The following is a 16,201-nucleotide window of genomic DNA, read 5'->3' on the forward strand; positions in this document are numbered from 1 at the left end:
TTCCAGATGGCAGGTCCAAGTTTGTGTATTATCCTCTCTTCACTCTTGATCCCACAGTTGTATTTAATTGGTAAATTGTGCTTTATCTTTGTTAGGTTATCAGATAGAGGAATGGAAACAAAATTCAACTTGTACTGAAAATTGGTGTGCAAAATATCAGCCATTGATACATTTCTGAAGATGTTAACCTGCATTCAAATTGAAATTAGATTTCTTCCTGATATTTTCTGCAGCTCCAAAACCAAACTGGCTCATCTGGAAAATTGGGAGTGAAAGCGGGGGCTAGGACTGGCCCACAGCACGTCTGTTGAGTCCGAAAGAGCACTGGTGGCTCTCCTGGCTTCACAACAAAGAGGCTATTGGAAACCTTTTTATCTAGATTACTCAAGACTTCAAACAACTATGCAGTGCATGCTATTTTTCTGATAAATTGTATAAAATCCTGCAAGACATTTAGAATCCCATTTTGCATGTGGAGGGTGATTACACCGGCGCAGCTAGAAGTTGCTTCCACCACCATATCCCAAGAGGAATCAAAGATTTTTAAACATGTCCCCTGTTGACCAATTAAAAAGTGAACCCTGCATAAGAATGAACAATGTAAACTCTTTCATTATATTCATTGTTGAAGAAAAAAATACCAGGGACAAGTTGCAGAAGAATTATAAAATAAATGCTTGAAATTATACTTTTGTTGATGGCAATTAAAGCAGGGAAATGAAGTGTAAAGTTTTGTGTGAAAGGGTAATTTGAATGAAAAACAAATGCTAAGAAAATATTGTGTGAGCACAGTTCTACCTTCTTAATCAAACATGACTCTTCTCAGTGACCTTGTGTCAGCCTCATAAGTACCTAATCTGTTCAATAAGACTGAAATAAACAAATACTGGAGAATTTAAATGATAGTTTCAATAACTAGCTAAGGGGTAGAATCAAATCATGATCAAATTTTACTTCCAATCATTACAGTATAAGGACATGTCATAGGAAACAGTTTGGAGCCAAGGGGTTTGTGTAATTGTTTGCAGAGCATATGCATAGTTGATTGCAGTCATTTCTGAAGACAATTTGGCTCCAGCACTGCTGACATTTTCCTGCTCCGTGTATAGTTGTTTAGGATTGTAAAGTGGAGTGATTAGCATTTGAAAGCAATACCTAGATCAGATGCCCAGTTGAAGTTCAAAGCTAATGGAACAGAAAATAGCTATTGTGGCCCAAACATTTGCAGCAACGAATGATTTTCTAGTAGGAAAGAATAAATTGGACATCGGATATTTAAACATAAAACATCTTGATATAGTGTAAAGAGATAATTTTAATACACAAGTTTTATAGTCTTCCAACGTTGAAATAAAATTAAACTTCTTGTATGATTGGTGATGTGCAGAAAATTATATTATCCCCTTGAAGAATTCTGGCTTTTTACACCGAGTGCCTAGTGTCTTCAAGTAAAAAATGCAACCTAACAAATGAACCAATTGAACTCCTGCAGAGAAATACAGTTTTGATCTCAGCGCACTGAGTTTTTACCATTGGGTTCATTATCTTTGTTCCAAGTTTCTAAACATGTTATTCCCAATGCAAATGCCAGATGGGGACAGGTCGAATTACTGAGTGGCGCATTGACAAATATTACAATTCCAAAGATTCAAGTTTGTATTTGAGGTACATCAGTTTCCAAACAAAACAGTACAATTACTTTGGAGCTACATTAATAAAATGCTGATGTTGTAATGTAGGAGAAAGTATGTTGAAATATTGAGTAGGATAAATATAGGAAGAGAAAGTGTTGATAGATTTTGAGGATAAACAAGTTGTACGTCTGGATGAAATATATTGTAAATGTACTACGTAAAAAAATGGAAGAAATTGCAGAGACTCTGACCATCATTTTCCAATCCTCCCTGGTTACAGAAGTGGTTCCAGAAGATTGAATAATGTTCATGCTGTACCATTGTTTCGAAAGGAAGGGATAAACATAATAATTACAGGTCAATTTAACTTTGGTTGTGTATAAATGATTGAGATTTATAAATCCCCTTTTAGAAATGCAGTTTAATCAAGAGAAGTCGGCATGGATTTTTTTAAGACTGACTAACACAATTACAGTTTTTGAGAAGATAACAATAATAGAGTATTTGGTATACTATTTATTGCAGTTTTTGCCAAATCCCATTTGGAAGGCTTGTCAACAATGTAAAACTCCATGGGATTTAAGGAAGTATATCAAATAGGATTCAAAATTGTCTCATTGGCAAGAACTGAAGTGCAATGAATGACATGTGAATTTGTGACTGTAAATATGTTTCCATTGGGTTTCCTTAAGGTGGTGTGGTCGATCTTTTGCTCTTTGTGGTGTCTATTAATGGTTTAATGGGTCTACAGCTTTCTAAATGTACCAATACCAGGAGATAGAGTGGTGAATGAAGCTTATGGTGTCTTGCTTCAGTGGCAGGACATTGAGTATAAGAGGCAGGAAGTCATATTGCAGCTTTATAAAACTTTATTTGGGCTACCCTTGGAATAATGTGTGCAGTTCTGGTCATGTGGAGCCTTTGGAGACCATGGAGAAGCGATTTACCAGGATGTTGTCTGGATTAAAGTTTGTCCAGGAAAGGTTGGGCAAATGTGGATTGTTTTCACTGGAATATCAGAGGTTGAGGAGAGACCTGGCAGAAATATATAAAATTATGAGGGGCAGATGGGTCATGGAGTGCGGAAATAGTTCCATCCTCCCAACCTGTTCATGCCAACCAAAATGCCTGTCCAAGCTAGACCTATTTGCGCATATTTGACCCATATCACTTCTAAATTCCCTTTCCTTGCATTTGTCACAATGTCTTTTAAATGTAGTTACTGGACCTGCATCAACAATATCCTCTGGCAGCTTGTTCTGTATAACCACTCTCTGTGTGAAAAGGTTGAGACTCAGGTTCCTGTTAAATATTTCCCCTTTCACTTTAACCCATGCCTCTAATTCTTGATTCCCCAACCCTAGGGAAATGACTGTACATTCACCCTATTTATGTCCCTCAGTTTTATACACAATAAGATCACCTCTCAGTCTCCTACCCTCTAGGGAAAAACTCCTAGCCTGCCCAAACTCTCTCCATTACTCTGTCCTTGAGTCTTGACAACCAGCTCATAATTCTTTTCGGCAGTCTTTCTAGCTTAATGGCATTGTTCCTTTAATCAAAAATTAACACTATACTCTTAAGTGCGGCATCACTAACGTCTTGTGCAACTGTAACTTAACATCCCAAGTTTTATATTCAATGCCCTCAATGATGAAGCTTGACAAAAGCCTTCTACACCTGTGATGCCACTTTCAGGGAAAGTGTCTACTTATACGATAAGGTTCCCCTATTCTTCAACATTCCCCCAATGTCGTCTTTTTCACTGTGAAATTCCTACCCAGGTTTGAATTTCCAAAAATGTAACACATTGCACTGAATTAAACTCTATTTGCCATGCCTCGGCCCACAGCTGATCAAGATCTCTCTATAATGTTTTATTACCTTCCTCACTGTTTGCAATCCCAATTATTTTAGTGTCTGCAAGCTTACTAATCATGCCTTGTATATTCTCATCCAAATTGATGATATTAATGATAAACATCAATGGCCCAAGTACTGCCTACCTAGTCACAGGCTTCTAGTCTGAAAAACAACCTTCTGGGTTTGCTTCTTACAACTGTATATGAGTGAAACAACCTGTGAACAAGCTATTTTGGATTTGGTCATGAGTAAAGAGGAAGGATTAGTAAGAGATCCAGTGGTTAAAAAGATCCCTTGGGGGTAAATCCTGTGGGGGTAATGACCATAATATGATAGAATTCCAGGAGCAGTTTGCGTGTGAGTTGAGGTGGAGTTGTTCAAGGTGCACTGGGAAAATAAGCTAAGAAACAGGTCAGTAGATAAACAGTAATAGATATTTGGGCAGCTAGTTCATGACGCAGCCGTAATTTATCCGATTAGAAAGAGTGATTCCATGTTAAAGAGACACAATGTGTAGGAAGGAACTGCAAGGAAGGAACTGGTTTAAACCGAAGATAGACACAAAAAGCTGCAGTAACTCAATGGGACAGGCAGCCTCTCTGGAGAGAAGGAATGGGTGATGTTTCAGACCCGAAAAATCACCCTTCTCCAGAGATACTACTTGTCCCACTGAGTTACTCCAGCATTTTGTGTCTATCTGAGGTCAAGGATAATGTGTATTGAAATGCAGGATGTACAAAGTGCAAGAGCTAGTGATAGGCCTTCTAGCAGTGAAAGAATAAAAAGCTCTAAAGGGAGAAAACTGATTTAAACAAAAAAAATTGCATTTAAGATCAAAGTAAGAGTTTTTCTGAATATATAAATAGGAGGAAGGCAGCTAAGGTAGGTGTGGGACTTCTAGAGAACAAGGCTGTTGAATGAATAACAGGAAACAAAGAAATTATGATAAATCAATGGAGTTTATTTAACTTGTTATCTTTATACTTCATCTCTGCTTTCATATGAACATAAAGCAATCTTAGATTAACAAAGAAACAGATTGAATTCCTCAGACGTTGAGTATAGGAGTTGAGTATAGGAGCAAAGAGGTCCTTCTGCAGTTGTACAGGGCCCTAGTGAGACCGCACCTGGAGTACTGTGTGCAGTTTTGGTCTCCAAATTTGAGGAAGGATATTCTTGCTATTGAGGGCGTGCAGCGTAGGTTTACTAGGTTAATTCCCGGAATGGCGGGACTGTCATATGTTGAAAGACTGGAGCGACTAGCTTTGTATACACTGGAATTTAGAAGGATGAGAGGGGATCTTATCGAAACGTATAAGATTATTAAGGGGTTGGACATGTTAGAGGCAGGAAACATGTTCCCAATGTTGGGGGAGTCCAGAACTAGGGGCCACAGTTTAAGAATAAGGGGTAGGCCATTTAGAACAGAGATGAGGAAAAACTTTTTCAGTCAGAGAGTTGTGAATCTGTGGAATTCTCTGCCTCAGAGGGCAGTGGAGGCCAATTCTCTGAATACATTCAAGAGAGAGCTAGATAGAGCTCTTAAGGATAGCGGAGTCAGGGGGTATGGGGAGAAAGCAGGAACGGGGTACTGATTGAGAATGATCAGCCATGATCACATTGAATGGTGGTGCTGGCTCTAAGGGCCGAATGGCCTACTCCTGCACCTATTGTCTATTGTTTTGTTAAGTCAATTTAAAAACCTTATTTCACAGGAGCTTTGAGTTATTGTTGTTTATAGGATTTGCGGCTTCTGGAAAAGGCCAATTCGTCAACCTTGGAAATGATGATGATGAGTTTCTTTATTGAATTGGTGCAATCCTTGTTGTAAAGTTGGACCCCAAGAAAAGGAATTTGTCAAGTGCCTCCAAGATGGATTCTTTGAGCAGCTTGTAGTGGAGCCTACCTGGGTAAGGGCACGGATAACAGGTTGGCTGGATGGCAGAAGACAAAGAGTGGCAATAAAGGGGGCTTTTTCTGGTTGGCTGCCAGTGACTAGTGGAGTTCTGCAAGGGTTGGTGCTGGGGCCGCTACTCTTCACGTTGTATATAAATGATTTGGAATAGGGGATTGAAGACTTTGTTGCAAAGGTTGCGGATGGTACGAAAATAGAAAATAAGAAAATAGGAATCCGAGGGGTAACTTTTTCACATAAAGGGTGGTGAGTGTAAGGAACAAACCGCTAGAGGAGGTAGTTAAGTCTGGGACTATCCCATCGTTTAAGAAATAGTTAGACAGGTACATGGATAGGACAGGTTTGCAGGGATATGGACCAAGCGCAGGCAAGTCGGACTAGTGCAGCTGGGACATTGTTGGCAAGTTGGACAGATAGGACCTGTTTCCACTCAGTATCACTCTATGACTCTTAGGTGGAGGGGCAGGTAGTGTAGAGAAAACAGGGACTCTGCAAGAAGGACTTGGACAGGTTGGGAGAGTGGGCAGAGTAGTGGCAGATGGAATATTGTGTAGCAAAGTGTGGAGTCGTGCATTTTGGTAGTAGGAACATGATGCCAAGTTAAACCAATCTCATCTGCCAACATGATATATAGACTATTTTCTAAATGGGGTAAGAATCCAGAAATCGGAGGTGCAAAGGGACTTGGGAATGCTGGTGCAGGATTCCCAAAAAGTTAAGCTGCAAATCGAATCAGTAGTAAAGAAGGAAAACTCAATTTATTTGAATTTATTTATTTTTGGAATATTGTGAGCAATTTGGGGCACCATAATCTGAGAAAAGATGTGCTGGCTCTGGAGAGGGTCCAGAGGAGGTTTACAAGAATGATCCCAGGAATGAGTAGGTTAACCTATGATGAGTGTTTGTCAGCACTGGGCCTGTACTCGCTGGAGTTTAGAAGAATGAGGGTGGACCTCATTGAAACATACAAATAATGAAAGGCTTGGATAGAGTGGAGGTGGAGAAGATGCTTCCACTAGTAGGAGAGTTTGAAAGTGAGAATGAGAATACTGTTGAAACTAGATAGATTGTGGAAGTTTAGTTTAGAGATATAGCATGAAAACAGGCCCTTTAGCCCATCGAGTCCAAGCCGAACATTAGTTCTCCCACTTTCACATCCACTCCCTACACAACAGAGGCATTTTACAATGGCCTATTAACCTACAAACCAGTATGTCTGGGTTGTGGGAGGAAACCAGAGCACCCGGTGGGAGCATGCAGTCACAAGGAGAATCAGTAAAAACAGCTTAGAATTCTAGAATATAAAACCTAACATGCATCCATTAAACCAATAAGATAGATAAACCTATTTTTAAATTTTGGACAAGGAACACAATAAATAGAATCAAATGTTATTATAATTTGTTCACAAATTATTTTGCAAATCTTGAAAAAAACAATTTGTGAAATAAGTAAAGAGGAAAAGCTTTTTTTAAAAATACAATCAATAACCCACATCATTACTATGAATTTGGTTCATTGAAACTATTGAGGACTTTTCTGAAGATGCTGTAAAGTCTACATATTAAGTAATTTGTATGGTAGACTTGGTGACTGGAACATTGACACTGTCTGCTTTAATGTTAGTATTCCTACTCTTGAGTTGGAAAGGGTTCAGATCCAAAACCAAGACATTATTTCATTATACAAGTTTAGTTTCTGAGAAGGGAACTCTTTAATTGAGTTGTGAGACTTTATATTTTTTAATTATAGCTTGCAGGTATTAAAAAAAGTTGATTTAACTTCAGGTAGTTAAGTTAGCAAGACTGCATGGGATGATTATTAGGGATTATCAGGAACTACGAAAATAAATTACTGGGACTTTACCCATCATCTTTCAATGCTCTTTGGATCTGATGGTTGTGCCAAAAGATTGGAGTAGGAAATGTTAATCCCCCATTCAAAAAAGAGAGTAAGCATTAGCCCAGCTTGTCAGTTCAAACTTAGTGGTGGGAAAGCTTTTAGAAACATAGAGGCAAGGCAAAGCCAGCAGGTATTTGTTAAAAACAAATTGTGTTTAATTAATTTCACAGAACGTTTTGTTAAGATGACATATAGATTTGATGAGGACATTGGAGTTGCTCTGGTGTGTATGGACTTCCAAAAGGCTTTTGATAAAGGTGCTACATAATAGGCTTCTCAGTAAAGTTGAAGCATATGGTATAACAATGTTTATTGATGGCATTGATAACTGGAGTAATGTGTTTAATTTTGGTCATCACAGGAGGTGATGAAGGTGAAGGTATTATAAAAGACTGAAGGGCAATTTAGATGACATGCAAAATGCTGAGAGGCCTGGACTGTGTTAATGGTGGGAAGTTGCTCCCTTTGGTGGAAGAATGGAGAACTCAAAATCACAAATACAAACTAAAAAGGAGGAGAATTAAGAGTGACATGATGAAAAACAATGCAGTCTGCGGTTGAAATCTGGAATGCATTTTGTGTTGAATTGATGGAGGCAGATTCTATTGTTGCCTTTAGAAGCGAATTGGATAATAGGAAGAAAATTTTTGTAAGGCTCTAAAGAGCTATGATCTAGTGTGTTATTATGACACGATTGGCCAAATGGTTTTCTCCTGTGTTGTATTCATTCTATAATTCCATATTAAACACGGGTTCTGGTTTGGTAATTAAAGTCAAATAATTAGAGGAACATTTGTTTTCCTTTAAATATCATGAAAAAGTGTGGCCATTCATCACAATGCTCTGTGGAATTTTGGTTTGTCTAAAGTGACTGATCACATTTTAAATTATTTTACGGAAGCTCTTTATATTGAAAACCATGTCATTTTAAAATTAGCATGGGCTACAAATATAACTATCTTTTATTGCACACTTCAATTATCTTGAACAAATGTCCATTGCTTAAAGTATTTAAAAAGTCAGGTGCTGAACCTGAACAACTATGCATGTCTGCTTTTATATAATTTCTTATGAATTACTAATTCTAACTTTCTCCTCCAATTTCAGTATGGCGGTTGATGGATTTGGTCAGCCAGTTAGCTTTCCTGGGCGTCCAGTTACAGCTTATGGTTACCGTCCAGATGATCCTTTCCTCTATCCATTTGGAACCAGATAAGCTCAGCAAAAATATTTAATGCTTTTGTAACACTCCTGTACATAACTGCATGTGTAATGTGCTGAGGATCTTTGTAGGTTCTGCATAGTGTCAGAGTTAAGATGTGAATTGCATTTGTACATGTAACAATCCAATATCCTGACTAAAATATATTGGTTGTATTTGTATTATTTAATGTTTTTCTGCCTTTACTTGAAACACTGGATGAATCTGAAAAACAAAACTGGAATGAAGTCTCCAATATACAAACTATACTTTTAAATTAGCCAATTCCACAGCTAATACTTTGCTATTTAAGTGTTGGGATCTCATTTCATTAATCTAAAATGTTTCATTACAGCAATTTTACCTTTAAATCTGTTTACCATAACAAGCTGCATTTTATATTTGCAGAAATAATTACACAAAATGCAGAGCCATATTCCATGTTTTAAATTATATGAATTGTGTCTCACTGCAGTTTATTACATTTCTGTTCTGTTTGTTCCACATCCAGTATGCTTGTTTCTATTTATTTTGCCATTACTGTGATCGGTGAACAAATGTGGATTTAAACAGATCTGGCAGCATTGTTCTACGTTTGGAGAATCTAAGTTAAGAAATAAGAACTGAAAATAAACACAACCAAAATCAAGTTTTTGTGTTGTTCCATTTGTGAGATATTTATTAACAAGACTTTATATTTTGGTTTTAAAGTAGACGATTTACTGGGAGATGATCCTTCGACAAAATTGGTGAAACATCCAGCATCTGCAGCTTTTTATTTTCATTTACTTTGCAAGATGCTTGTTCTTTTTGTCTGTTGCAAAGATGACTTAACTGCAATTGTGTGTGATCACAATATATAGTTGCATCTCTGTGGGAGAGAAATCTCAAGACATTTGTCCAAGTCTACTCATGACATGTCAGCAAACTCTTCACTAAGCATTTGGATTTCCTTTAGTCTCAATCCATAACAGGTGCTAACTCTTAGGCGTTATTCAATGAACAACATTGCTTTGGGAGGAGTAGTGTTACGCCTGCTTCACTTTGCGATTATTATGATAAATGATCTTGTCACATCATCTCTATTCCCTTCTAATGATAGAGGATTCTAAGTCTATAAATTGGCAGTTTGAGTTCTTTAGCATTTCTAATACAGCAAATTGTTGGTTTGACAAACAGCTACGACTTCTGAAAGTAAGAGGATTATCCAGACCATCTGAATTTTAAGTTGAACAAATTGTTTGCACAACTTAACTACAATTTGTTTTTTTTGCACATAAATCCCACAAGCTTTCCCTATAAACTCAGACCAGGCCCACATCCTTCTACATTTGATCTTTGCAAAAAATGTATGCAAAATTCCAGCAAATCTTAATTTTTAAAGTTCTTTGAGAATACTGAAGATATGTTTGGTGGAAGCTGGTCTCGAAAGTGATACTGGAAAATAAAGCTTGACCCAGAACTGTGGAGGCTTGGATTCCACCACTAATATATTTTCTGTGACTACCAAAACATGTGTATTGAGAAACCTCGGAGGTCAAACAATTCTAGTAGAAGAGTGGATTCCATTGCTGAAGTTGTCCCATTGAGAAACTAACAGCAAGGAAGTATACATCTGTTTTAGAGCACAAAATCCTCAATCCCTCTGCTTTGATGTATAAATCTATATTAGCGAGTTTCAATTAAATATGCAGAAGCAGTTCAATTTTTAAAGGGACAAGAAGGAAGAGCTGAAAGGAGCAGGAAAAATATTAAATTCGAAACTGAAAAATGATAAAATGAGTTCCCTCAAAACAATAATTGTTATACATGGAAATGTAAGGAGGAGGTTATGCTTATAAACAGTATAATTGCAATGATATACTTGCGAAACACAAGTTTTGTTAATATTGCTAGAGAAACACACTGAGACCAGACCTGTAGGTTCAGCTAAATGTTTTTATTTGGTACCAATGCAAGCAAAATAAATGACTCTCCCAGGTAATAAAATTACATGGTGTTTTATACAGTTTGGGCACAATAGTGATGATTGATAACGTAATAGATGTGCTCATGACAGTGTTCGCATGGGGCTGGTACAGGTGGCTTCTTGAGAGATCCCCTCGTCCCATGCCTAATTATGCGGAAAAGAGCTTCCATTGTTATTTTTCTCATCCCAGACAACGTTATTTGCATTATACTATCAAAGTCCCTGATTCTTAATCAATCCATACCTATAAATTTCACAGATATGTTCCATTCATCAGTTGCTGCTGCCTCAGTTTTTATGTCCTTTGATCTGATAATGTTCAATCCTCTGTTGCCCAGTTTCGCTCTGTACATCTGGCATGTTCAGTTCCAGTTGATATTGTTCCTCTTCATTCTTCCCACTGAAAAGTAACACTGTATTTTTCACTTGCCAAATGTCCACTCATCCCACCAGCCTGCCTATATCCTCTTGACCATTTGTATCTTCTTCAAGGATCACTTCCACCTAGATTTATTTTTGGCAGACCTATTTTCTCCCCCCCCCTCCCCTCCCCTCTCTCCCCTCCCCTGTGCCCCACCTGGACCCCATCCTATTTCTTCCCCAACTTTTCTCTCCCGCAACTCTTCAAAACTGTCTCACACCTTCTACAAGGGTTACTTGAAGTAAGAGAAGTCAATATTCATACCGCTGGGTTCAAAGCTACCCAACCAAATTATGAGGTGCTATTCCTCCAATATATGTTTGGCCTCACTCTGACAACGGAGGAGGCCCAGGGACAGAAAGGTCAGTATTGAAATGGGAGGGGAGTTAAATTGTATGGCAAATGGGAGACCACCGACTGAATTAAGCTGTTAACCAATATGATCGCCAAATCGGCATCCACAAAGACTCTTCACACCCCTGCAACAGTCTGTTCGAACTTCTACCATCGGGCAGACAATACAAGGCCTTCTACGCCCGCACCTCCAGACTCAGGAACAGCTTCATCCCCAGGGCCACAGCTGCTATGAACTGGTCCTGCTGAGCCGGATGGTCATAACGCACAGTGATCCAACACAGATCTACTTGCACTTTATTCTGTTTTAAAACTGTTACAATTTGTTTCATTGGGTTGTTTAAATTAATACTGACTAGCTAATTAATTTATTGCATCGTATGGGAGGTGCATTCCCAATCTCGTCGTACCCCTGTACAATGACAATAAAGATATATTGTATTGTATTGTATTGTCTCACCAATATATAGGAGTCCACACCTGGAACAGCGGATACAGTAGATGAGATTGGAGGAGGTGTAAATGAACCTCTGCCTTACCTGGACAGAGTCGAGGGAGGAGGTATAGGGACAGGTGTTGCAGCTCCTGCGGTTGCAGGGATAGGTATCTGGGGAGGGGTGGTTTGTGTGGGAAGGGATGAGTTTTCCAAAGAGTTGCAAAGGGAACGTGGCTAGTGGTGGGATCCCGTTGGAGGTGCTGAAAATGTCAGAGAATTATGCACTGTATGCGACGGCTGATCAGTTGAAAGATGACTGGGGGACTCTGTCTCTGTTGCGACTGGGGGGAGGAGGGAGCAAGAGAAGACTTGATGGGTAATGAGTCATGTGTGAGGGCCTCATCTATGATAGAAGTGGGGAACTCCCAATCCCTAAAGAATGAGGAAATTTCAGATGTTCTGATATGGAACACCTCATCTTGGGAGCAGATGCAGTGTACACGGAGGAATTAGGAGTAGGGGATAAAGTGTTTGCAAGAGACAGGGTGAGAAGAAGTGTAGTCTAGATAGTTGTGGGAATCAGTAGGTTTATAATGGACATCAGTCGATAGTCTATCTCCTGTGATGGAGCGGGTGAGATAGAGTAGAATAGAATAGCCTTTATTGTCATCCAAAAACATGTTTTTGGACGAAATTACGTTACCCACAGTCAACAATGCGGCAATAAAAAAGAAAGCAATAAAACACAATCACAAAAACCAACATAAAACAAAAAAAAACATCCATCGCAGTGAGTCTCCTCCAGTCACCTCCTCACTGTGATGGAAAGCCAGAATGTATTTTCTCTTCCCTGCCGTCTTCTCCTGGGGTCAGGCAGTCAAAATTGCCATGTCGGGGGGGTCGGGGCTCCCGACATTGAAGCCCCTGCCGGGCGGTGGAAAATCCTGCGGCCTATTCCAAGGCCATGCCGGATGGTGAAAGGTCCGCAGCGGGCCGACCCAAGCCTCGCGATTCGGGGCCGACGAAGACGCTGCCGCTGCCAGAGCTCCCGAAGTCGGCCCCCACCCAGGAACCTGTGAGTTTCAGTCGTCCACAGGGCCCGCGGCCGAAGCCTCCGAAGGCGAGTCGCAGCCGCACTCGCAGCGCCACCACAGCCTCCGAAGACAGCCAGCTCCGCAGGTGGTGAGTACAGTCCACGGGCTCTGCGAACCAGAGCCCCAGGTGGTCCCAGCTGGAGGCCGCCAGCTCCAGGTGTTTGGCCGATGGTAGGCCGCAGCGTGAACGGAGACACGACCCAGAAAAAAGGTCACATCTCCGTTCGGAAGAGACAAATTTTATAGTTCCACCACACATAGTACACAACCACAAAAAAGACTACATCACATCCAACACTTACAATGAAGACAAAAAAAAACAAAAAGACAAATGTTCTGCAGGTGAGCCACAGCTGCTATGCAGCACTGCCGCACGAAAGGGGAGGGAGATGCCAGAGATGGTCTAAGTGAATATGAGTGCAGGGTGGAAATTGGAAGTGAAGTTAACAAAGTCCATGAGTTCTGCATATGTGCAGGATGTAGCCCCGATGCTGTTATCAATGTAGCAGAAATAGAGTCAGGTATAGAAACATAGAAAATAGGTGTAGGAAGAGGCCATTCGGCCCTTAATTGTGATCATGGCTGATCGTCCCCAATCAATAACCCGTGCCTGCCTTCTCCCCATATCCCCTGATTCCTCTATCTATCTAACTCTCTCTTAAATCCATCCAGTGATTTGGCTTCCAGTGATTTGGCTTCCACTGCCCTCTGTGGCAGAGAATTCAAAATTCACAACTCTCTGGGTGAAAAAGTTTTTTCTCACCTCAGTTTTAAATGGCCTCCCCTTTATTCTAAGACAGTGGCCCCTGGTTCTGGACTCGCCCAACATTGGGAACATTTTTCCTGCATCTAGCTTGTCCAGTCCTTTTATAATTTTATATGTTTCTATAAGATCCCCTCTCATCCTTCTAAACTCCAGTGAATACAAGCCTAGTCTTTTTAATCTTTCCTCATATGACAGTCCCGCCATCCCAGGGACCAATCTCGTGAACCTACGCTGCACTGCCTCAATTACAAGGATGTCCTTCCTCAAATTAGGAGACCAAAACTGTACACAATACTCCAGATGTGGTCTTACCAGGGCCCTATACAACTGCAGAAGAACCTTTACTCCTACACTGAAATCCTCTTGTTATGAAAGCCAACATTCCATTAGCTTTCTTCACTGCCTGCTGTACCTGCACGCCAACTTTCAGTGACTGGTGTACAAGGAGACCCAGGTCTCGCTGCACCTCCCCCTTACCATTGAGATAATAATCTGCCTTCTTGTTTTTGCCACCAAAGTGGATAATCTCACATTTATCTATATTGTACTGCATCTGCCACGCATCTGCCTACTCACTCAACCTGTCCAGGTCACCCTGCAACCTCCTAACATCCTCTTCACAGTTTACACTGCCACCCAGCTTTGTGTCATCCGCACACTTGCTAGTGTTGCTTCTAATTCCCTCTTCCAAATCATTAATATATATGGTAAACAGTTACGGCCCCAACACCGAGCCTTGCGGCACTCCACTCGCCACTGCCTGCCATTCTGAAAAGGACCAGTTTACTCCTACTCTTTGCTTCCTGTCTGCCAACCAATTTTCTATCCATGTCAACAGCCTACCCCCAATACCATGTGCTCTAATTTAGTCACCAACCTCCCATGCGGGACCTTATCAAAGGCTTTCTGGAAGTCTAGTTACACTACATCCACTGGCTCCCCTTCATCCATATTACTTGTCACATCCTCAAAAAATTCCAGAAGATTAGTCAAGCACGATTTCCCTTTCATAAATCCATGCTGGCTTGGACTTATCCTTTTACTGCTATCCAAATGCACCATTATTACCACTTTAACAATTGACTCCTGCATCTTTCCCACCACCGAAGTCAGGCTAACTGGTCTGTAATTGCCCATTTTCTCTCTCGCTCCTTTCTTGAAAAGTGGGATAACATTAGCTATCCTACAATCCACAGGAACTAATCCTGAATCTATTGAACATTGGAAAATGATCACCAATGTGTCCACTATTTCTGGAGCCACCTCCCTGAGGACCCTGGGATGCAGACCATCAGGCCCAGGGGATTTATCATCCTACAGTCCCATTAGTCTACCCAATGCTATTTCTCGCTCAATGAAAATTTCTTTCAGTTCCTCTACCCCTCTAGATCCTCTGTCCTCCAGTGCATCTGGGAGATTGTTTGTGTCTTCCTTAATGAAGACAGATCCGAAGTACCTGTTTAACTCTTCTGCCATTTCCTTGTTACCCATAATAATTTCACCCGTGTCTGCCTTCAAGGGACCCACATTTGACTTTGCTACTCTTTTTCTCTTAACATATCTAAAGAAGCTTTTACTGTCCTTCTTTATATTCTTGGTCAGCTTCCCCTCGTACTTCATCTTTTCAGCCCGTATTGCCGTTTTGTTACCTTCTGTTGGCCTATGAAAGTTTCCCAATCCTCTGGCTTCCCACTACTCTTTGCTGTGTTGTACATCTTTTCTTTTAGTTTTATTCCATCCCTAACTTCTCTTGTCAGTCACGTTGCCTCCTACTCCCCTTAGAATCTTTCTTCCTTTTTGGAATGAAATGATCCTGCGTCTTCCGGATTATGCCCAGAAATTCTTGCCATTGCTGTTCCACCGTCTTCCTGCTAGGATCCCTTTCCAGTCTACCTTGGCCGGCTCCTCTCTCATGCCTTCATAGTCCCCTTTGTTCAACTGCATCACTGACACTTCCGATGTAACCTGCTTCTTCTCAAATTGCAGATTAAAACTAATCATATTATGATCACTACCTCCAAGCGGTTCCTTTACCTCGAGTTCTTTTTTTTTATCAAATCTGGTTAATTGGACAACACTAAATCCAGAATTGCCTTTTCTCTGGTAGGCTTCATTACAAGCTGCTCTAAGAATCCATCTCGGAGGCACTCTACAAACTTTCTTTCTTGGGGTCCTGAACCAACCTGATTTTCCCTGTCTACTTGCATATTGAAATCCCCCATCACCACAGTGGCATTACCTTTGTTACATGCCAGTTTTAACTCCTGCTGCAACTTACACCCTACATCCGGGCTACTATTTGGGGGTCTGTAGATAACACCAATTAGTGTCTTCTTGCCTTTACAATTCCTCAACTCAATCCAGTGACTCTACCTCATCAGTCCCTATGTCACCCCTCACAAGGGACTGAATTTCATCCCTCACTAGCAGAGCTACCCCACCGCCTCTGCTCACCTGCCTGTCTTTTCTATAGGATGTATAACCCTGAATATTAAGTTCCCAGGCCCAATCCTCCTGCAGCCACATATCTGCAATCCCCACAATGTCATATCTACCAACTTCTAACTGAACCTCAAGCTCATCTACTTTACTTCTTGTACTTTGCGCATTCATATACAAAACTTTTAATTCCTTACTCATCTCACC

General features: G+C 40.4%; 1 protein-coding gene across 3 annotated transcripts in view; it reads left to right on the forward strand.

Annotated features, from left to right (window-relative positions):
• The window catches only part of kifap3a (kinesin-associated protein 3a), a 127,026-nt gene extending 115,392 nt beyond the window's left edge, over nt 1–11,634 (forward strand). Inside the window, exon 22 of one of the 3 annotated variants that reach the window (XR_013547799.1) lies at nt 8,422–8,538. Coding sequence is in view for 2 of the 3 variants with exons in the window: in XM_078407568.1 (XP_078263694.1) it covers nt 8,422–8,530 (109 nt within the window). In the remaining variant the exon portion in view is untranslated. Of the gene's footprint in view, nt 1–8,421 lie in introns of all 3 variants that reach the window. The other 2 variants (XM_078407568.1, XM_078407569.1) reach the window with 2 other exon arrangements.
• Nucleotides 11,635–16,201: the final 4,567 nt, after the last annotated feature.

Source organism: Rhinoraja longicauda, chromosome 11, assembly GCF_053455715.1.
Source record: "Rhinoraja longicauda isolate Sanriku21f chromosome 11, sRhiLon1.1, whole genome shotgun sequence".
In the NCBI taxonomy this organism is placed as follows: Eukaryota; Metazoa; Chordata; class Chondrichthyes; order Rajiformes; family Arhynchobatidae; genus Rhinoraja; species Rhinoraja longicauda.